This window comes from Telopea speciosissima, chromosome 1 (assembly GCF_018873765.1).
Source record: "Telopea speciosissima isolate NSW1024214 ecotype Mountain lineage chromosome 1, Tspe_v1, whole genome shotgun sequence".
NCBI classification, from domain to species: domain Eukaryota; kingdom Viridiplantae; phylum Streptophyta; class Magnoliopsida; order Proteales; family Proteaceae; genus Telopea; species Telopea speciosissima.
Window position 1 is genome coordinate 86,260,723 of NC_057916.1, and position 23,173 is coordinate 86,283,895.

General features: G+C 38.8%; 2 protein-coding genes across 4 annotated transcripts; one reads left to right on the forward strand and one right to left on the reverse strand.

Moving 5' to 3' along the window:
• The first annotated feature begins 815 nt into the window (after window positions 1-815).
• Window positions 816-9,253, forward strand: LOC122662833 (U-box domain-containing protein 44-like). Its single transcript, XM_043858545.1, has 5 exons — window positions 816-2,105; window positions 2,364-2,667; window positions 5,606-6,096; window positions 7,751-8,755; window positions 8,844-9,253. Exons 1-4 carry the CDS (start codon window positions 873-875, stop codon window positions 8,747-8,749), a joined length of 3,027 nt encoding a protein of 1,008 aa, XP_043714480.1. The 5' UTR covers window positions 816-872; the 3' UTR covers window positions 8,750-8,755; window positions 8,844-9,253.
• On the reverse strand, window positions 3,414-22,455 carry LOC122662849 (protein MATERNALLY EXPRESSED GENE 5-like). 3 transcript variants are annotated; one of them, XR_006333094.1, is made up of 10 exons: window positions 22,363-22,455; window positions 22,188-22,305; window positions 20,774-20,895; window positions 20,444-20,681; window positions 20,287-20,348; window positions 20,129-20,210; window positions 13,197-13,317; window positions 12,836-13,078; window positions 12,504-12,512; window positions 3,414-3,426 (listed from the first exon to the last, which is right to left on the reverse strand). XR_006333094.1 is itself a non-coding variant. In XM_043858557.1 (8 exons), the coding sequence occupies exons 2-7, from the start codon at window positions 22,270-22,272 to the stop codon at window positions 13,214-13,216; spliced, it is 693 nt and encodes a 230-aa protein (XP_043714492.1). In that variant the 5' UTR covers window positions 22,273-22,305; window positions 22,363-22,455; the 3' UTR covers window positions 12,733-13,078; window positions 13,197-13,213. The 3 variants fall into 3 exon arrangements, 2 of the variants coding, with proteins under 2 accessions (XP_043714492.1, XP_043714498.1); XM_043858557.1 differs by lacking the exons at window positions 3,414-3,426; window positions 12,504-12,512 and having other exon boundaries at window positions 12,733-13,078; XM_043858563.1 differs by lacking the exons at window positions 3,414-3,426; window positions 12,504-12,512 and having other exon boundaries at window positions 12,733-13,078; window positions 22,371-22,446.
• Window positions 22,456-23,173: the final 718 nt, after the last annotated feature.

Genomic DNA, 23,173 nt, shown 5'->3' on the forward strand with positions numbered 1-23,173 from the left:
AGAGAGGGAGAGAAGGAGCGAACCTTCGAGAAAAGATATTAACGCCATTTCGTTTTTTATGCTTTTCGGTGTTTCCTTCCAACTTCCGAGTTCTCTGCGAAGGCGGCGACCTTCTTCTTGGTGGAGTAAGGCGTTTGCTCAGAACCTGGAAGAGAAGCCCTCCGCCCATTTTTTTCTCTGTTTAACTTTGACGATGGTTATGTTTGAATTCGATGTTTCTCTGTTACTTTAATCAATTTTCCTTCGAATTCGCTGCTTTATGCTTACAGGTTAGTTCCTCTCTTTCTCTCTGTGACACCTTCGGCTACCTTGAGCAAGAAAATACTATTTTTGGGAAGAAATTTCCTGGTTCCACTTTTAAATACACTCTTGACTTCTGAGTCCTGACTGATGGCTTTAACCGGTACTTGGCTTTGCTACTTGATCACGAAAGAAAGAAGCCCGGAATTGTTGGAGATTACTCGTAATTTTCGTTTTGAAGATTTTTAGAAATTTGAAGAATCTTGCTCTGTTTTGATTCCCCTTGAATTTACTTTTTGTTATCCCTAAAATCATTTTCTTCTGTCTGTCCTTATCCGTACAGATTTTGTACAATAAATTCGTTAGTTTCTAGTTTCGCTTAGATTCCTGATTAGGTGCCATCTTGGTCTGGACTTTCGGGTTATTTCTTCAATTTACTTTTGCAATTCCCTTCATGGTCACTGGCATTTTTATTGGATTCACATCGTTTCCATAGTCCCATATTCAAAATATGGTTGAGAACTGTCTTCTCTGACTGAATTTCCTTCGTGGCGTGGAACTGATGTAGGTAATTTGATAACTATCGCCACATTATGGGTTTGGCTTCCTAGCTTCTGCTTCTGGAAAACAAGATGACAATGGACATGATTCTTGATGCTTCACTTGTTCCGGCTTCAGAAGTCCTTTCTCGGATTGTGCAGGCCATAGTTGACACAGTAAATGCCGCCAGAGTTGTCCTCATTGAAAGGGAGAGTTTTGCTGAACTCTCAACTTACTTGGAGAGGATCATTCCTGTCCTAACAGAGTTGTTCATGAAAAACATCAATGCCTCAGAGAGCTTAAAAAATGCTGTTGAGGTTCTAAGTCGGGAAATCAACGTTGCGAAGCAGCTCATTTCGGACTGCAGCAAGAGAAACAAGGTCTATCTTCTAGTAAATTGCCGGAAGATCGTTAAATGCTTAGAGAACACCACAAGAGAGATCAGTCGGGCATTAAGCCTCATCCCTTTGGCCTCACTGGATCTCTCATCTGGTATCACTGAAGAAATCACCAAGCTGAAAGATGACATGCTAAGAGCAGAGTTTAGGGCAGCTGTAGCAGAGGAAGATATATTGGAGAAAATAGAGTCAGGAATACAGGAGAGGAATCTTGATCGTTCTTATGCAAATAATCTGCTGCTTCTCATTGCGGAGGCTGTCGGGATTCCAACTGAACGCTCAGCATTGAATAAGGAATTTGAAGAATTCAAAAAGGAAATAGAAGAAACAAGGCTGAGGAAGGACCTGGTTGAGGCTATACAAATGGATCAGATCGCTGCATTGCTTGGAAGGGCTGATGCTGCTTCATCCCCTGAGGAAAAGGAGATCAAGTATTTCAATAAGCGTATATCTTTAGGTAGCCAACCACTAGAACCTCTTCAGTCATTTTACTGCCCAATCACTAGGGAAGTCATGGACGACCCTGTGGAGACTTCCTCTGGACAGACATTTGAGAAAACTGCTATACAGAAGTGGTTTGCAGAGGGGAACACCATTTGTCCCTTGACCATTACCCCATTAGACACATCAATTTTACGGCCTAATAAAACTCTGCGACAGTCGATTCAAGAATGGAAAAATAGGAACACAATGATTACAATTGCTTCCTTGAAAACCAAACTTCACTCAGAGGATGAGCAAGAAGTGCTTCATTCCCTCAGCCAGCTGAAGGAACTTTGTGAAGAAAGCGATTTGCACCGCGAATGGGTAGTATTGGAGAACTACATTCCAATTTTCATTACACTTCTTGGTGCTAAAAATCGCGATATGAGGAACCATGCTTTGGTCATTCTTCGCATTTTGGCAAGGGATGGTGATGATAACAAGGTACTTCTTCTACCTTCAGTTTACGTCTCCTTATCAATTAATTGAAAAAACAGAGAAGAGGACTTTGCTAAGAATTAGCTTGACATGTTTAAAATGAAACAGTTATTTAGGGCTTGTTTAATGTGAAAATGCCGTCATAGTAATACAAAATACTTTGTAGCCTGCAAGGAGAACCTTCATCTCGAAAAGCCTGGGTATGGTTAGAAAGATTGTTTTCTTAGTTTATGTATTTGTCAAGCCAAAATATGTGATTTGCAGGAAAAAATCGCTCATGTAGAAAAGGCCATTGAATCTATTGTTAAGTCACTTGCACGTCGTATTGGGGAGAGTAAGTTAGCAGTAGCATTGCTTTTGGAACTGTCAAAAAGTGATGTGGTACGTCATTACATTGGGAAGGTTCAGGGTTGCATACTCCTCTTGGTGACCATGACAAGCCAAGACGACACCCAAGCTGCCAGAGATGCGAAAGAGCTTTTGGAGAATCTCTCGTTTCTTGATCAGAATGTAATACAGATGGCAAAAGCAAATTATTTCACACCTCTGTTGCAGCGCCTTTCTTCAGGTACTTCTGTTATCATGTTGTTGTGTTTCTTTTCTCTTTTCCCTTTTTTGAATTAACCACAACTTTATTGAGGAAAAAAAGGCCAGAGGGAGATACATCCCTCATTTAAAATACAAACAAGAAACACCTCCGCACTTGTAGTAGCACTATATTGTGGGAATTAATCTGCTATAATTGAAGATATGGACCCATGGAGAGGGAAACCATCATATGATACAACCCCTGGTCAATTTATAAGCCTAGTGTTTCCTGTTCTGGACTTCTTAAAATGAGTTGTCAATCATGGATGCAAGTAAATATGCCCCCTAATAGGGTGATGAAAGTACCAGGGACCTGCTACTGTAGATATCATCTGACCTATAACAAATGCCAATTCTCCTTCTACCATAAGAGATCTTATTTGCATTCTCCCTCTATTCAACTTCCAACGAATCCTTTTACCTTAAAAAACATGAAAACACTACCCTGAATCTCGAAAGTGATTTCTTAAAACGCCATCATACCTGCTGAACCAGATCACTGTCGAACTTCCTCCCATGGTAGCCTAGGAGGCAAAGCACTCTGGGATGCTCAAGGTTATCATCTAGGCCTGCCTTGATCACTGAAAAATAAAAAAAAGGAAGGAAGAGGAGGCAGAGGATGAAGAGGGAAATGAAGGCATAGGAAGAAGAGGAGGAGGGGAAACAAGAGTCGTAGCTGGGTCATCAACTCGCGCTGCAATTCGCCAGTTGATGCTCTCCTCATTTCGACACAAAACCCCTTGGGCTTTTTTAACAAGTTTAGAATTAAAGACGAACGAATTTATGTTTTGATCCTCAAAGTTTCCTTTACACTGAAACCTTTTTCATTTCACATGACCTCATCGCCCATATATTCATATACATTTATAAATAATACTAATGTGAGAGAAACATGGCGCTTGCCTTAGTGCCTTTGCCTTGCCATGGGGCCATAACAACTATGCTTCCGCCAAAGTTCAAGTTTATAATGTTTGGTGAGGAGGAGACCATGCACTTATAGATTGAATAAATCATCGTGGTTTTATAAATTAATCTAGTGGGCGTTGGCTGAATGGTGTGAAACTTGCTTGAATCCTTTTCTAAAAGAACTTGTAGGTTATAAACTTATTGACGTTCCCACTCCACCCCCCCCCCCCGGCCCTGCCCCCGCCCCCCAAAATTTTTTTTTTAATGATATGATTCAATATTTTAAAACTGACCTAAGCACAAAACCAAAAGATGCCTGTGAACGGTTCTCCTTCGGTCAAACCTGGTCAAAAGCAACAAGCATACAAATTTGTTATGCTATTTATGGACAACACTAGTTTGACATTGTTCTGTATTTATGTATGGTGGGGTCTCAGAAGTAACTGACCTTTCTTTCATGAGCTATTGTCAGAGTTCCTACTCGCAAGGTATATTGGAAAGAAAACCAGTTAAATATGGATCAGAAAAAAAAAATCCAGAAAGCAAAAAGACAGAAAGATGAGAACTTTGGAAACACAACAAAGAAGCTTTTGGCAACAGTTCTATTGTTTTCCACATTATTTAAGTAGCACATGCAAATTCCAATGGCATTTTGTAATTTAACCTTTGAACATAAGATTCGGCTTTACAGAAGGAAAGAATCATCACGTTGTCTATCCTCATTGCATCTCATATACATTTCTGAGAACCCATTAATTTGTTCCAGGTATGGAATGCACCCTTACAGGTTGCAGCTGAATCTTCTTTACCACTGATCAGGTGGGATAAACTGTTCTTCATTAAAAGTTCTTCCAATTTCTATTGATCCTTGGGTCCAATTCATTGAACAATCTCAATTTGGCATCTACAACTCTTGCCTAACTTTCCTTAAACTTCTCCCCCATTATGTTCCAGTTCTGAGGCCCATACATTGCGACAAGTTCCTTGAATTCAGCACCTTCTCTACCTTCTTTTTTTTTTTTTTGAGGGGGGGGGGGGTTTGGGAGTAAAGGTCTTCTCTGCCATTACCTTTTCCAATGTCCCATCATTTAGACTTTACATATGCTTTGTAACTGGAGAGTATAGACTATTTGGTGTTCAAGTCACAAAGTGCCAACAATGATCATTACTTCATTAGAGGGGGTTCTTACACATTCTGGTAATCAACTCCAATTGCAGAAAATCCAAACTTTGTTGATGGTGGGAGAGATTGGAAAGGATCTCAGTGCCATGTCAATGGCTCTGAACACCAACTGATACCAAAGGCAATGCTTTCAAGGAGATTCCTTTTTTAGTGTTGGTTTTCTTTTCTTTCCTTTGTCGTTTTCTTGGTTCAAAATATTAGTAATTGTTTTGGGTTGCCAATAGGTGTTTTATTAATTTTGACAGGAGAAAACAGAAGCAACTTGTTTTAAAACAAACACAACAGAAAGTGCATGCAAATGCAGCCTTGCACTCATGTCCCGCAGCATTTTGAGGATTAGAACATAGGGCAGTTGAGAAACAACATGGTCATCAAATTATTGTTGCTGAGATGAGGATGTTGAGACTTGAGATAGACATTTTCCAGGTTAATTTATCAGTATGAGAAATGTTTGCATGTCAGTCTTTTTGTTTGTATATTTCTCTTCTTGTTATCTTTTTCTTTTAAATATTCCTTCTGATGCAGCTTCATTTAAACAAAAATTCCAATGGATTGGATGTACTAAAATTGGAGCTTGTTCAGCGTTTATATATGTACTTGGTGAATAGGAGTTGTTAATCCTAATGTCTTTCAATCCACTTGTTGCAGTGGTTTGTTTTGCTACCAATATATTAAATTATTGCTCACTTTTTGTAATATGTATTATGCTCTGGATATGCTTGGAAGGTCATTATTTGTAACTCTAAAAAGTTTTACAAGTGTTTATGTAGAGGAAACATATAATTGTAGCACTCGTAATTTGTAAGAACTCACAGGCATGATACTGCAGGACCTGAAAACATCAAAATAATCATGGCAACGACTTTGGCAGAAATGGAGTTAAGTGATCACAGTAAATCGACTTTATTCGAAGAAGGGGTGCTGGGACCACTTCTTCACTTGGCCACACATGTTAATGCGAAGACAAAGGAAGTGGCTGTTAAAGCTCTTCAGAACCTCTCAACCTTACCACGGAATGGCTTGTGGATGATCAGAGAAGGTGCAGTTGGCCCACTGCTTGACCTCCTCCACCGTCAAAGCTCATCTTTCCCAAGCTTGCGAGAACATGTAGCAGCAACTATAATGAATCTTGCCATATCAACTGCAACGGAAGAAGCCAGTCAGACAGAACTGTCATTGTTGGAATCTGATGAGGATATTTTCAGACTATTTTCATTAGTTAATTTGACGGGACCTGATGTACAAAGAAGCATTTTACGGACTTTTAATGCGATGTGCCAACCCCAGTCTGCAACAGATTTAAGATCTAAACTTAGAGAGGTACGCACTTTGTTGATGTTTTCTCTTCTATCCATTTGTTCAAAGATGTGCTGCCTGCTGCTTCTTGAAAACAATTATCTATGTAAATTGACTTTTTTGCATTCCTCTAAGAGTCTGAGTCCTTGGGAATTTTACAAAAAAAAAAAAAGTCCCTGGGAATTAGCATTCAACATGTACTTATATAGGCAGTATTGGTGGCTATTAGTCATGTACTACAGAACCAAGTTAGTTCCTTGAAAAGTTATGTATCATTGAAGGTTATTACCTTATTGAATATTATTAGATCTACTGCACAACTAGAATACCATTTGAAACTTGAGTTTCTAGAAGAGTGTACTTCTGTATGTTCAACAATAATAAAGACAGTCATTGCCTAATCTAGCTCACAAAGAGCTGTCAGGTGTCAGGCTCTTGTCATGTTACCAAATCAGGGTTCTTAATCTATGATGGATTTCTGATTATTTGCTCATAGAAGTATGTGTTTCCAACCAGTTTTCTCTTACGTAGTGTTGGGCATTTGATCTTGTTAAAAAATTAAATCCAGTGACATAGCTACTTCGTTCTGGCCTATCTATCCAGTTTTCTTTTTTGGATAGATAGGCCCCAAGGAGAGTTGAACTCATGGCCTCTTAATTGTGAGGTGTTGGTCCTTGCCAACTGAGCTACCCCTGTGGGGGAATTAAGAAATTCCTGCTCAGCTCTATTACGTAATTAAGTTTTTCTTTTTGGCTACTAATTTTATAAAATATTAAATCGAGGGACACTAGTTTTTTTGTGCGTGTGTGTGTTAATGCTTCTAGGTTTGGACGTTTCACTCAGCTTAATTTCGTAATTAAGTTCCTTTTGGTCACCAATTTTGTAGCAACGTAATTGAGTTCAAACACCTTTGAATTGATGCCACAAAATTAATATTTTCCATGAGAAGTAGATGAATATTTGATTAAATCATTGGTTGGCCAGGACAAATCCCCCAATTTTGTTTTTAGCCATGTTATAATGAATGTCACAGATTATTCTGTAGATTGAAGTATGTGATGCATTTCAACCCATTTTACGTGGAAAGCAATTGTGTATGCGGTGATTCTAATTGCAGTAATCTAACGAATGCTTGGAAAGCAACAGAGCCAGTATGTGGTGAAACTAATTGCAGTGATCTACCTGGTTTTGGGTGTTAAAGCTTTGGGTTTGGGACATTTGATTCTGTAATGAACTTAAAGATCTTTAGATTGGTCCTCATTTTTGTGTGAGATAGCCTATATTAGTTAACCTTCTAAACCTTGCTTCTTTTTAACATTTCTTTAATTAGGTCCCACATAATTGGTTTCCATTTCTACCATGAGTCTTTCACAGTTTTTTTTTTAAAGCTTTGGGTTCTAGATTTTTAAAATGGCCGAATTTTTTTCTAAATTTCCAAAAATGACTTAGTTTCTCATCTTTCTCCTTCTCTTTTATTAGTTGAAATCCCCAAAACTGTGCTATACAGTGGTAACATTTTAAGTGAAGCCTTTCTTTTTCAAATAATTTATGCCTCCAAATGGCTAAAAAATCACCAATACTGAACATGTTCTTTGTTTACCAATTTCTCCTGGACAATAACATATAATAGTTGATTGACTAGAAATTTTGATGCCTTTGATGTGTATACCGTTTACAGGGCTCAGCAGTTCAAGTACTGGTTCAATTATGTGAGCTTGATAATGCACCTGTACGAGCAAATGCTGTGAAGCTGTTCTATTGCTTGACAACAGATGGTGATGATGACACACTGTCAGAGCATGTTGATCAGAGGTGTGTTAAAACCTTATTCAGGATCATCAGAACTTCTAATGATAACGAAGAAATTGCTGCTGCACTTGGTATCGTTGCTAACCTCCACAAGAACCAAACCCAAATCACTCAGTGGCTTTTTGATGCTGGGTCACTTCCGGTCGTTTTCAGATTCCTTAGTGATAGAAATTATACTGGTTCAGGTAAAAACCATCTAACTCAGAATGCCGCAGCAGTAATATGCCGTTTCACTGTTGCAACAAATCAAGAGTGGCAGAGGAAAGTGGCGGAAGCTGGCATTATTCCTGTGCTGGTACAGTTGCTGGACTCTGGAACTGCTTTGGCAAAAAGATATGCAGCCATTTCACTCTCTCAGTTTTCAGAGAGTTCAATTAGGCTGAGCAGACCAATAAAGAAACATGGCGGATTATGGTGCTGGTCACCCCAACCTGAAACTGCCTGCCCAGTGCACATGGGCATATGTTCTGTGGAGTCTTCGTTCTGTCTTTTGGAGGCTGGTGCGGTGCGACCCCTTGTGAGGGTGCTTGGGGAGCTAGATATTGGAGCCTGTGAAGCTGCTTTAGAGGCACTGATGACATTGATTGATGGTGAAAGATTGCAGTGTGGTAGTAAGGCGCTTGCTGAGGCAAATGCCATTGCAACAATCATTAGGTTATTAGGCTCTCCTTCTACCCAATTGCAGGAGAAATCGTTGTCTGCTTTGGAGAGGATTTTCCGGCAGGTGGAGTTCAAGCAAAAGTATGGGGCTTCAGCTCAGATGCCATTAGTAGATATAACTCAGAGGGGAAACAGTGTCATGAAATCTTTGGCAGCCAAAATATTAGCTCACTTGAATGTGCTTCATGAGCAGTCCTCTTATTTTTAAAGTAATCTGATGTTAAATGTTGTGAACACACATTGTTGAGAAGCAGAACCATGTTTAGAGAAGGTACATCCTGATTCTTGGACATTGAAAGAGACGGAACAATAGGTACATTGGATAGTCAAGGATGCCCTGAGAGAATATTCTTTGCCTCAAACAAAGAGTATTCTTACTAAAATGTGTTCAGTTTTGCTTTGCAAGAAAATCAAGCAGCCGAAGGGGCGGAGGTCCTCATAGCATTTGTACTGAAGCTTCGATTGAGAATTCGGGTTAAACAATGTACAATAACTCAAACTAGTCCATCCATAGCAAGCTCATTATTAAAAATAGGGTAAGTTCGATTCTTTTCTGTATATTATTGACCAGAATATACTTTATACAAAAGGCAGTGACAGCGTATGGTTCTTTGCAATCAGGGCATTTGTATGTATAAGTTGAATTTGGGGTAAAGATTCTTGATTCTTGTGATTCTACTTGTAATGAAAATTACCGTTGTATTCTTTTCCACCATATGATCTTCAAAAAAGTAAACAACAATGTGAATGCCAATGTATTTAAGAGTAGCAGGTCACCTATAAGACGGATAAGAGGCAACTGCACCCTCATGTGCATATCGAGGCAAGGAAGATAAGATTCCTCGGTCCTTACCTGTTTAGGTTAGAATCATGAGAAACAATTGGCCTGTCATGATACATTTTAATGAGTACTAGGCAATGAATACCAGTGTTTTTTTTTTTTTTTTTTTTTGGTGGAATGTCCAAATATCCTATATAGTTATATACATTTAAATGAGTGCTGGCTCTACCTAAGAACCAATTGACAGTACTGAAAATAGAAGATGGTTGCAGAGATGATGAGGAAGAGGATGCAGATGAACCACAGTTTGAGCACTTGCTTTTACTTATAAGCCTCAGGTGTGTTTGTCCATCTTCCTCTCCTCCTTCAAGACCGATTTGCTTAGCTGCAGTATCTCCCTGCACACCGCACTCAGTGATATTAACTTGAGATTTGTTAAGGTGGAGTTCTATGTTATGAAGAACTAAAGTTGCTGACTCTTCTTGTAACTATGAGGAGTAAGCTGCTATTACCATATCTTCCATATTATGTGATCCAATTTTTTTCATCAGGTCTGGGTAGAGACCAAAGATCATGAACGACATATTAGGCAGAACAACTCAAAAGATAAAGAAGTATCCTTAACTTCTCCATGTCCGTTCTAAGTTTGACCGTACCTTCCATGGAAGACAAGGACATAATCGATGGTGGGACTTAGAAGTGAGGGCAGCGAAGCTGACGTTAAAGCCAATAGCAAAGAAGGTGCTGACGTATAGAGGGTCGTTGTGCTTGTAACCCTTAGGTCAATCTGGAATTCAGGGTTGATTATGGTAGAGATTATGTAGCGTTGGGCGACAGGGGTGAAGAGTTGTGTGGAGTAGATGAGGAAGGTATTGGCATGGTAGATGTTGAGCCAGTAACGCAGCAGGGACAATGAGGTACATGACGATGACGAAGCTGATGTGGCAAACCAAGGTCAGCAAAGGAATGATGTGGCAGTGAACCAGTCAAGGGCCAATAGCGGTCTTATCTCTAAAGGCGGAAAGGCTATAATCTTTTCTGATCAAGTTGAATCTATTCCCTACAACGGAGATAGCCAGCTAGGAAAGGCTAGCAGATCCAACACATGGAAGGTTAACATGGGAAATAGGAAGCCAGGAAAAAAGTAATAAGCGAAGCTGCACATGAAGGCGATCAGGAAGAACCGGTCATGAGTCAACCTGCAACAATAATCAATCAAGCTATATCTCTAAACTAGTAGCTCCAGAGGAGTGAATTGGAAAAGGAGGAGTGGTAGATATTGTCTAGAAACCGGATTGGTCTCGTGTAATTCTCATTATGCCCAAAATATTAATCATTTTTTAAAGGACAAGGAATCGTAAATCGTAATGCCCTTCTTGGGAAAATTTCTGTCAGTTCCCCCTGCACTTAACCTATGTTTTTACAAATTCCCTGTGAATTGGTTTTCTGATTCCCAATAAAACAAACTTTCACCTCTCATTTCCCCTTGATTTCTTACTTCCCCAGATTACCCTTCAATAGGGATGTAAATGAATAGCTGAAATCTGTTTTCATAGCCGTGTCCATATCCGTTTAACACTATCCAAATCCGTCCGAAAACTAAATGGATGTGGATATACGGATAGGCTATAGCCTATAGCTATCCAAAAAACTATATTTACTTATAAAAGAATAAAATATCCGATCCATGTCCGTGTCCATATCCGTTTAGCACTGTCCGAATCTGTCCGATAGCTAATCGGATGCGGATGCAAATATAGCACTATCCGAGTCTAATCCGATCCGTTTACATCCCTACCCTTCAATGGCACAGGTCACTAATCTTTCAATACACTTCCAAATCTACTTTTTAAGTAGATATTGAGATGAAGTAATATTCCAAGATCAGGTGGTGGAGACCCGTTCAACTGTAATAATGTTCAGCAATCCAATTCTGAAAACTAAAGTTCATGCTGCATATGAATAGGAATCTAGGACATTCCAAAACCTAAACGGGGATGATTCTTGATAAGAGTTTGAGATGTGTCCCACTTCACTCTTCATGGCTACTATTATTTATTTTTTGGTAGAATTCATGGCTACTAATAAATAGCATATTAAAATATACCCACACCCCATCCTCCCCCTTTCAACCATGAGCCTTCGATTCCAGGGGACTTGGTGTAATCCTTTGAAATGCATATGTTACAGCAAAACAATCAGGGCAGAGCAAAGCTCAAGAAGGCCATGAATCCCATGACCTGATGAGACTGCACTCCTCAAATTCAACTGATAAAAAATTTGAGGGGTATTTAGACTGAATCAGGCTCCAAGGTTACGAATCAAGAATAACAAAGCCAATCATGTCCCGAATACGTGAAACTTATCATTTCCAAATTCAGGGGCAGGGATGAGTAATATATATATATATATATATATATAAAGGATTCTCTAAATGACACCTCTATAGGTGTATTTAGAAGTTAGAACTTGACACCTTTTATTTGTCCCTTGTCTTATTCCCAAAAATTCTTTAAATTAAGGATATAAAAGGGTTTTCAAAATTAATTTGAAAGTGATTTATCATTATGTCATTTTCAAAAGTTGTCATTGTTTGGCATATTTTTTTCGTATAATGTGAAAGGATAGTATTTACCCTCATTGAAAAAAAAAACATGTTGTACTAAGGGCAAAAAAGTAAAGTTACAAATTATTTGTCACCTTAAGAGGTGAAAATAAGAAATCTCTATATAATATACCAACGACTATAACTATATAACAGTGTCTAAAAAACAACATTTTTTTGGTAAACTCTTAAAACATCACGATTGACCTTGAAAATGTTTTTGCATCTCTCAATAAGCCTTTGCCAATATCTTCCTTGCAATTTTAAGCAAGTTTCATCCCAACACCAATTTTAAAAGATAATTAACATATCTCATAGTAATACCAATTTGCCGAAGGCAACAATACACATAACCATCAAGCAAGCTGGATGCAAAAACAACTGGCTCATTGCAAGTTCACCAACTAAAGCAGCAACAGTGAACCATTTGGTTCATTCCAGATCAACCTTGATTCAACCCAGTTAAAGATCCGTACATTAAAGGGGATGTCATACAAATATGCGATTAGTAAGTTTAGAAAGAAATTCACATTTGGCAACAAGGAGTTGGTTTATTCCTCAAAGAGCAACAACAACTAAAAGAATCTTCTGGCAATCTATTCCAATCTACTTTCATCCATGTAAATAAGGATACCAACAGAACCCCTAAAAATTAATATCTAACGAGTTAATAAACAAATAAAATCAGGTAATGAAAAACCAATCAAACAAAAACTGGTTATTTTAGTTTTGCGCAAGGCAAAATTTCAAGAAGAAGCCAAAATATAGAAAATGAGCAACTACTAGCATGACATTGACCATATCGTTTTGCTGATCCAAATAATTTGTTTTCCCATTTGACTGTCTCATTACTTGAAATCCTGATCTCATAACATAAACAAAAGGGGAGATACTGTTCAGTCTCAAACTCTAAATATATATGGTAGCCCAATTAATAATGCAAATAGTGCAGCTATCAGTATGTTAGCAGAGTCCTAGCGCAGGCAGAAACCACACACAAAACAGTACGATTGTCCCTCATAGTCGGAAACCTCCTGACCCGAGTGGTTCCAACAGAGAAGTGTCTGTTCAACAATATCTGGGTGATTCTTTATTCCACAATGCAGTTGTAACATCCCTCACAATTGAAACCTCCCCGATTCAAGTGGATCCTACAAAGAATTGGCCGTTCAACGATTTCAGTGCGATTATATTCGGTGGCGCATTGGTTCAGTAGATCTAACGTTGACGAATAAAAAGGGTCTGAGTGCAAACAAAGTAGCATGTCACCTGGAAAACCGCACTATTCAACGCCTGCCACGAGGCCCACCACCTGATCTCGGACCAGGATAACGAGCAAATTGTAGCCTTAAATCGGGTGAATTCCGGTCATGCTCATCAAATTTATAACCTGCAAAATCGAATTGGACAGTCTTACCCGACGCATGTGACTCTTCGAACGGAATAGAAGGCGCATCAAAGTATACAGATGATACGAATTAATCTGCACAATAAAACCCACCATACTTGCCAAGCACCACTAGGTTCTAATACAACTAAATCGCAAGTGCTGGCTCCACAAACCATTTTCTCATCCAAGTCCCCTTATATTATGCTCATAACCTGTTAACAACTTTACCGTTTCAGCTTGGCAATAGCATTGGAAAAGCAAGCCTACTGCCTCTGTTAAGTAAGCTCACAATTACCAGGTTTAAGGTTCCAGGTTTCCTCACAACAGTTATGCACTTTTACCCCACTTAATGATTGGCTTCCATCAGTTTGTTGTTCACTTCGTCATAACACAAACTGGGGAAGAGAAGGGAACCAACAAGAACGTAAAATGGAATACAGATAGGGTTGTAAAGACATAAGGCCAACTATGACATCGTAAAGGGGGAAGGAATAGAATGGAAGATGGAAACAAAGTAATAAAAAGTCAAGGATCAAAAAGAAAATAGCTGATGAAGCAAGCAACAAGCTCTTCACAAAAATCGCATCCAACTATTTCAATGCGAGTAGGGATGGTTTTCAAGGGCATTGATGAACCTAAATTGGCAATTTAGAAAGCCCTCTCCGGTTGTTTTCTTTAAGGTTAGATAAAACTACGCATATAGGATGATGCCCTTCACACTATTTGATGCAGGAGCAATTCCTTGGACCAGACTAAACCCGTTGGGGTACCCATATGAAGACAAACTGAGTTCAATTGGGTCTTTGGGTTCAGCAGGATATTTAATTTATTTATTTAGTGGGGTTTTTTATTGGTTGAGTTTATCATGTAATCTTCTGTTTTAGTTTTATAGGCTATTTAGTGTAGAGTCTATTTAGGATTTTATTTCAGTTATGAGTCCCATTAAAGTTTAAGTTAATTTCGGTTTTAGAATTTAATTAGGAATCTTTAATTGTTTTCTTTAAATACCAGTGCAATCAAACAATAATCAGACTGGAATGAATTAAATTGTCTGGTTGAAACCTCTTGTGGTTTGATTGCTCGTGTGAGCCCCTCTCCCTTTCTCTTAATTTCTCTGTTTTGATTCTCTCGCATCTCTTCTTTTATCTTCTATTCTAATCCTTCTTCCCTTAACCTCTTAATCGTCTGTCCATTATCCAAGAGTGATTCAAGTCCTAGAATCCCCGCTCCCAAACGAAACTCTTGTGGAGACATAGAATCTTTGAGAGTGAATCTATCCTGTAACCATCGCCTGGTAACAGTTGCAGACTTCGATTTGAGTTCCCATCCATCAGTCTGGGCTATGGAAGATGTATAACCTTAAATCATCTTTGGTATCAAGCTCTCTGATGCAAGTTTATCAGCAAATTGGGCTTCTTTCCCTAGAAATAAGTCTAGGGTTGGGTTGTATACACATTGGGCCCTTAATCCATGGGTTTTCAATGTAATAGGCTACTTTTATGGGCCTAAACAATGGGTAATTAGGTTGCATACGGGATTAGTTGTTTTAGTTCCATACTTAGTTTTATTTTGGTGTTTTTGTTCATATATTGAACCAATTCAACCAATGGTTCAATTTAAGTGATTTTAGTAGTTTTCTTTTAAGCGTTTAGAGGGGCTGGATTAGGACTCTGTTTTGAGTCTATTTCAGTTTCCTAGTCAGTTTAAGTTACCTAATAAGTTAAGGATTGGGTTAGGCCTTTCTTTTTTAGTGTAAGAGTCTATTTTTTAGTCTTTTATATAAGGTCGTAAGGGGGGCAAACATTGAGGACAAATTTTGATATTAATGAAAGCTTTTGCTGCTCTTCTTCTACATTGAAGATTTTTGTCTTGTGTTTGATCGAGGCTTGGTGGGATCGGTGCTTGATCCGATTGACACCTTGCGGTGTGAAGCCCGGGTGGTTCTTTTGAAGCTTTCCTTCAAGTTCTTTGAAGATCTCCTTCAATTTCAAAATCAAGACTCAAGAATTATTCAAGATCCTCTAACCAACTGACCAACTGAGCTGCCCTTGCAACAATAGTAAGTTTGAATCATCCCATCAATATCCATTCTTCTCCTAATCCTCCAAAGCACCCCAAAACCCTAATTTTCCCACCCATCTCCCAAAACTCTTAACAAACGATTCAGCTAACAACACCTTCACATAATTGGATCAAGTATTCTCTTGCCCAATTGGAATACTCGAACCAAGCTGTTTCCCCATTACCCCATTCAAACCACAACATTCCACCTATTTCTGGAGATCATCCCATTACCCAAATTCTTCACAGACCAATCCAACCATCAGAAACACACCATACCTGAATCGAATTTCATTCCCTACACTAGGAATAATCAATCCAAACCCTAGCCCCAAATTCCATCACTCTAAACCCTAGATCCTTTCAATTTCCACTTCCAAAAACCCGTAACCCTAATTTTCACCTAAAACCTTATTTTGACCTATTCAGCCTTCCTATTCATATCAGATCCTGGTTTACTGGCTCCTAGTTGGTCTCCTACCAATCTAGGACTACATAACTCTCCTTAAACCGTAGAACCAGATAAAACACTCCAATGGAGTTTTATTTCCTTCTGGTTTTTCCTTTGGGAGTTGCTGGTTTGTCCAGAGGTTGGAGACGATGTGTCCCTCTCACCTTCTTTTAGATGGTACCTTCTTTTTAGGTTTTAATTAATAGCCCTTAACTCATATTCCTGAAACTACCTCCACCTCCCTCTATTCTTGTTAGTTTTTCTTTACCTGTTATTTGTTGTTTAACCATAATTATCCCTCTCTTCCATTAACTCAGTTTTGTACCCTACCTTAATTAATAGCCCTTAACTCATATTCCTGAAACTACCAACACCTCCCTCCATTCTTGTTAGTTTTTCTTTACCTGTTATTTGTTGTTTTACCATAGTTATCCCTCTCTTCCATTAACTCAGTTTTGTCCCCTACCTTAAATTTGCTTCCAAGCTTGTCCCTAATCAATAAATAATAATCCTTTTGCATCCCTCATTCTTTACTTACCTAACAGTCCCTTAGAAAGTTCTGGTTATTGAAAAATTGCCAGTGCCCTTCTATTTCTTAGATTTTGTTCGATCGGGTGGGCCCATAAGCAATCCGAGTAGGGTTTTCGAACCCCGAATCCGCATCAATTGGTATCAGACCGAAATCCTTTATTTCCGATGATATTCGATCGTGAATTTATTACTCTTTTATAGCGGTTTGTGAAGGAATTTCAGGATGGATTGTCTGATATCAAATCGGACTTCCGGGATCTTCGGTCAGATTTGCGAGAGTCTACCAAAAATATCAAACGCACTTGTGATAAAGTGTGCAGCGTGCTAAATATCTTAGAGGACGGATCAATGATAATAGAAAATGATGTAGATCGAAATATGAAGAAAAGACCAAACATTGGTCACGGTACTATTCATGTGAACAGTATCACAGCCCATATTTGCCTTGTGTGGGGATGCTTTTTAGAAGATCTTGTGGGCCCATCAAGTGGAGAACGATTCTATCCTAATGCTGCCAAAGTTTAGTTTCTATTTTCATATTTAGAAAGTAGGCTTAAGTTTCTAATTTCAATTTGTTACTATTTGTATTTTGTTCTCTAAAATAGAAGTTTCTATTTGATGTATGGCAGCTAGATTTTATAGAAGTTTCTATTTTATAGGTTTTATGAATTAGTAGTTTCTTTGTCTAGATTTATTTAGTTTCTTCATTAGATTGGGACTGGGCTGCTTTGTAATTGGGTTATTATAAATAAGAGTATGAGGCTGAGTAGAGAAGGACAGAGATTGAAGAAAAAAGAGTTATGGTTGAGGTTGTGAGATGTGGCAACGGTGACAGACCATGGGTGAGAGGCCCTAGGTTAGAGGATGAATAGGATGTAAACGGATAGAATTCGGTCACATAGTGGCATTATCATATTCGTATCCGATTATATTCGAACGGATTCAGATAACATCCTCTTAGTTTTCAAACGGATTCGGATAATATCCTATCCGTTTTGTTGATGAGGGTAAGGCCGTAAGGGTTGAGAATTGAGAGTTCAGAAACTACCCTTTCTTCTACTCCTTCTTACGTTTCTTAGTCTTTGATTCCATGTATCTCAGTGCATAAAACAATATATACAAACCAATAGAAAATCTAGAAAAATAATCACATTACCTTAACTTATAAAATTATAAAAATAAGAAAACAAAATCCAATAAGGTAACTTAATCGGATAGACGAACACAGATATATTTCAGACATTTTATTACCATTGGATTGTTAAATGAATCGGATAATAATCGATCGAATAGGGGGATTATCATATTCGTATCCGATTAGTTTTCGGACGGATTCGGATTCTCTTAAACGGAAACGAACACAGATCGAATACAGATTTTCGAATATCCATTGACATCCTGAATAATGGGCTAAGAGAGCTGATCCTATCCCCCCCTTCTATATCCCTTCTTCATATTCCTATCCTTTTTATGTTTCTTTCATATGTAAACAAAAAAAAAATAAAGCAATAAAGTTTCAGTTATATTCAATTTGTTCTTCCTTGTTGTGTTGATCTTGGCTGCAATCGATCTCTCACTGGTTCTTCACTGGTTCGAGGTCGATTTTTGCATTAGAAAAGGTGGACAACGAAAGTGACGGTCAAGCAGAAGTGCACGGTCCGATCAAACTCGTAGTTGAAGAGTTGATCGACGGTCCGATTCTAGTTGTGAAACCCCACAATCAGATTCACATCGAAGAGATGTCATTTGCTAATGACCATTAGGAGATTGTGACGATTGATTGTTATATACGTTGGATCATCACCCCCATCAAAACTGATGTTTGTGGATGTCGATCGAATGGTGTTGATCCTCTCATTTTATAAATCTCGTGGTCAAGTTTTTCTCAACACCGGGAGTATTGATGCAGGAGCAATTCCTTGGACCGGGCTAAACCCGTTGGGAGACCCATATGAAGACGAACCGGGTTCAATTAGGTCTTAAGGTTCAGTAGGATATTTCATTTATTTATTTAGTAGAGTTTTTTATTAGTTGAGTAAATCATGTTAGTTTTAATAAGCTATTTAGTGATAAAGTCTATTTAGGATTTTATTTCAGTTATGACTTATGAGTTCCATTAGAGTTAAGGTTAGTTTCAGTTTTAGAGTTTAATTAGGAATCTTTAATTGTTTTCTTTAAATACCAGTGTAAAAAGGGCGTACCAAGTGTACAAGACTCCCACCATTGCGGGGTCTGGGGAGGGTCATAATGTAAGCAGCCTTACCCCTACTTTCATAGAGAGGCTGTTTCCAGACTCGAACCCGTGACCACTTGGTCACAATGGAGCAACCTTTACAGCTGCACCAAGGCCCGCCCTCTTTAAATACCAGTATAATCAAACAACCAGATTGGACAGAATTAAATTGTTTGGTTGAAACCTCTTGTGGTTTTAATGCTCGTGTGAGCCCTCTATTCTTCCTTCTCCCCTCTCTCTCTCTTAATTTCTCTGTTTTGATTCTCTCACATCTCTTCTTTTCTCTTCTTCTATTCTGATCCTTCTTCCTTACCCTCGTCTGTCCATTATTCAAGAGTGATTCAAGTACTAGAATCCCCTCTCCCAACAAACCCCTTGTGGCAACATAGCATCTTTGAGAGTGAATCTGCCCTGTAACCATCGCCTGGTAACAGTTGCAGACTTCGATTTGAGTTCCTGTCCGTCAGTCTGGGCTATGGAAGATGTGTAACCTTAAATCATCTTCGGTATCAAGCTCTCCTTAAACCGTAGAACCAGATGAAGAACTTCAATGAAGTTTTATTCCTTCTGGTTTTTCTTCGGGAATTGCTGGTTTGTCCAGAGGTTGGAGACGATGTGTCCCTCTCACCCTCTTTTAGATAGTACCCTTTTTGTAGGTTTTAATTAATAGCCCTTATCTCATATTCCCGAAACTACCTCCACCTCCCTCTCTTCTCATTATTTGTCCATCTATATGACTTTACCTCTTATTTGTTGTTTTAAAATAATTATCCCTCTCTTCCATTAATTCTGTTTTGTCCTCTACCTTATATTTGCTTCCAAGTTTGTCCCCAATTAATAAATAATAATCCCCTCTGTGTCCCTCCTTCTTTCCTTACCTAACAATCCCTTAGAAACTTCTAGTTGTTACAAAATTGCCATTTCCCTTCTATAGCTTAGATTTTGTTCGATCGGGTGGGCCCATAAGCGATCAAAGTAGGGTTTTCAAACCCTGAATCCGCATCACTATTCTACTGTTTCCCTCAGAAACATTCAATACTACATACCATATAAATGCCAGAAGATTTCCTGATGTGAAGAATTGTACCGGTCACCCACGATTATTATATAAAAGAGAATCTGAACCAACCCACTGGCTTATCTAAGGATTAATCTCAGCGCTACCATGTATTCAGATTTGCAATCTAGTTTCACCATTATCAGAACATGGCCTGCTAATATATGGTTAATTCAAAAGGAGAACCAATCAACAAATAATGAAAAATAAATAGAAAAAGTGTCATACCATGTAGCTGAGGGCAGCTTAAGACCCAAAAGCATAGTTAAGTATAAACTAAAAAGCACAGTAGATTTTTTTCAAGCCAAATGTTGCACTAAAGCTCACTGTCCTATCAGATACCATCAGAATATAACTACTGATGCTGCTAGATTCAAGACAAGAGACATTAGGGAGAAACAGAAAGATGACATGTGATTACATATGGAGCCAAGATTTCCAAAACTTTTAGGAAGTAGGATTAGCATGTCATGTTCACCTTGCAAGGCATCTAATGCAGTCGCTGCCTGGGCTGGAGTTGCAAAATCAACAAAGCAGAGGACAAGCGGTTCTCCTCCAGGCTGAAAAAATAGAAGTATGAGAACCAACATGCCACAGGCTGCAGAATATGATAACAAAGTGAAAAAATAAACTTACATGTCTAGATTCCTTGCTGACAAGTCTTACTTCTCTAAATCCTACAAAAGGACGAAAAATATCTGCATATCCCAGTAAAGGAACAATAACAGAATTCAAAACAAGAGGAAGAAAGTGCAAAACTAGGAGACACATAATGTTGCTAATAGAAGGATACGGGAAACTTCCCTGCGTGTACAGTTCGCAGGCAAGCCTTCCACAAAAAGAGTGTTCGAAGCATCTGGGGGGAGAGGCATCTCAGGTCTTCCACCACTAAACCCCATGTTCCGGATTTTTCCAGCCATGACTGGGTCCATGCCCCCAACAGTCATCATGCGTGGATCATCAACAGGATGACTGGTCAGTCCCCCACTCATTGGTCTCCCAGATTCTCCACCACCATAAGATGACATTTGCTGGAATTTTTTTTCACCAGACTGTTATATCATTAGATCCAAAATGACAATTCAGAAGCATAAAATGTCTAATATTTTAGGGCATTATATACCGCTTGGCGCAGGTAACGATCATAGGATGCTTCAATGGATTCAGTATCTCTTGCAACACGGGGTGCACCTCTTTCGTCATCACGAGGAAAATAACTGGGAAATTCACGACTGCCAGAGACATCTGCAAGTTCCGCGGATGCCATTCAGAAAATACCAGAAAAAAATTAAGAAAATAATATGCATGGACATAGGGATAGAGATAGATTTTTTTTTATTTTTTTTTCCCTGGGGGAGTGTTGGGGGGGGGGGGGAGTGAGGGGGGAGGAAGAGAAGGAGAGGGAGCATCAATAGACATGCATCTACGAACATGTGAACTATAATGCAGAAGATATAAAAATGCCCTAACACTAGGTAGTGATACAAATAAAAATTACATCACCAAAGCTATGCCTTTTTCTTATTCTTGCAGGAAAGGTACAAGATGGGAAAGAAAATTTATTCAAACTAAAACAGTAAAACTTCATCCCAAAGATGAACAATGAACTGCAACAAGTAATTCTACTCTGCAATGTCAAACTCTTCGATACCCATAAGCCACAACCCCAAATATATTAGTTAGCAACCAACCACCAGAAACTAAACCTAACTCCAAATTATTTGAAACAAAAGCTTCAAAAATACAACCTAACTCATTTGCATAAGAAACAAATTCATTATTTGCAGGAGTTGATGATTATTATAAGAAGAAAAAGAAATGCAGGAAAATAACATGAGATGGATAATGACCATGTACACTCATTCAGAATGTTACCGCTACTTGCCTGCAGATGTAGACTTGTGACCCGAACAAAAAACAAACTTGAGAGGACCAACATAAGAGTTTAAAGCACAATAACGTATTAACCTTCCTAGGAACCAACGAGATGAAGAAGTATACCAAACAACTTCGAAGGGTTATTACCAAAGCTTTAATTTCCAATTCAACCTGTAAACCTAACACACTTGAGACAGGAAAAAGTAATTCAGTATATAAGTATCGGAGTCCATCTATCCTCGTTCCCCCAACTGACCAAGTAGGGAGATCCCATTTATGAATACGCTACAACATATGGGATTTGAGATTTGATCAGTAACGTACCCTAATTTGAAAGAAAGCACGTAAAGCATGCCATAAACCGTAAACTAGAAGAACAACAACCGCATCGACATTTCTAAGCTAAACCGTAGGTAGAAAATCTAAAACAGATTACAAAGAAGGAAACAAAAAAAAAAAAAGGGAGCTTTCCCACAACTAAACAACAGACTCCGTTCCAAAAGTTTCAATCTCTGAAAACCTAACGAACCCATGCACCCAATGGGGCGATCATGCAGATTTTTGAGAAGTTAAAATACCTCCATCTGAAAAATAAGTCCAGACGAGACTGAAATCAAAAACAAATCCATGATGGAAGATTAAGTGCAGGAGAAGGTTACCATAGTCGGAGCGAGAACGTTTTCCGGCAAGAGAAGGCATATAAGTCTGCTTTGCGTCACCGTACCTCCAATAACCATCCGCCATTGCCACGAACGATGTGAAAACAGCGGAGGAATAAAGGAAATTACAAAAACAAAGAACTGCAAACCTAAACGTTACCAGGAATATATATAGCAATCAGAGAGAAAAATTGCAGTCGAAGCGTACAGAGAGTCAGACACCACACCACACCTCTCAGCACAAATGCACAGAGCACGTGAGAGGTGAGAGGTGAGAGGTGAGAGGTGAGAGAAATGTAAGCGGCTAAAGCGTTAAACTGACACTTTGGGTAGACAACAAGATTCGTAAGAACACCAACCCTGTTTCTCAGTCGCAAATTCCCAATTCACAGTTCACACTCTCCCCTGAGCCCAACCCCTCAGTTCTGCTAACATGACTGTTGGGAAGACCACAATTTCATCCTCCCACGTCCAATAATAAGCACACCAAGGTTATGTTTGGTATGAATTTTTACGATAGATTCTAGTTCTATAACACATTCTTAAACTTAAGCGGACAAAAAGTAGAGAAGAATTAAATTTCAAAATGCATTCAAGACCCAAAATCATCGTGTTATTCTTGCAACTGACTCAACGTGAGTAAAATATCTGAACACCCGTCTAATCATGAGATTGATCCTTTGTGTTCGAATGACATTATCTATAATGTGACATGCAGTGATTTTGTTGGGAAAACGAAGGAGTTTGGAAGCATGAAAGGTAGTGTGGCCCATGTGCCTCTAGACACAGAGAGGCACAAAATGATTGCTCTGCTCGGAAATCCCACAATTGTTGATACTTTCGTGCATGCTCCCATTGGCCCCGCATTGGCGCAAGGGTCACTCTGCCTTTCTGGGAGCCCTCTCTCTACTTTTAAATATCCAAATGGACTATAATAACTTTTAACACTTTAAAACCCATGTCTTGTAATCATGAATTGTTGAGGG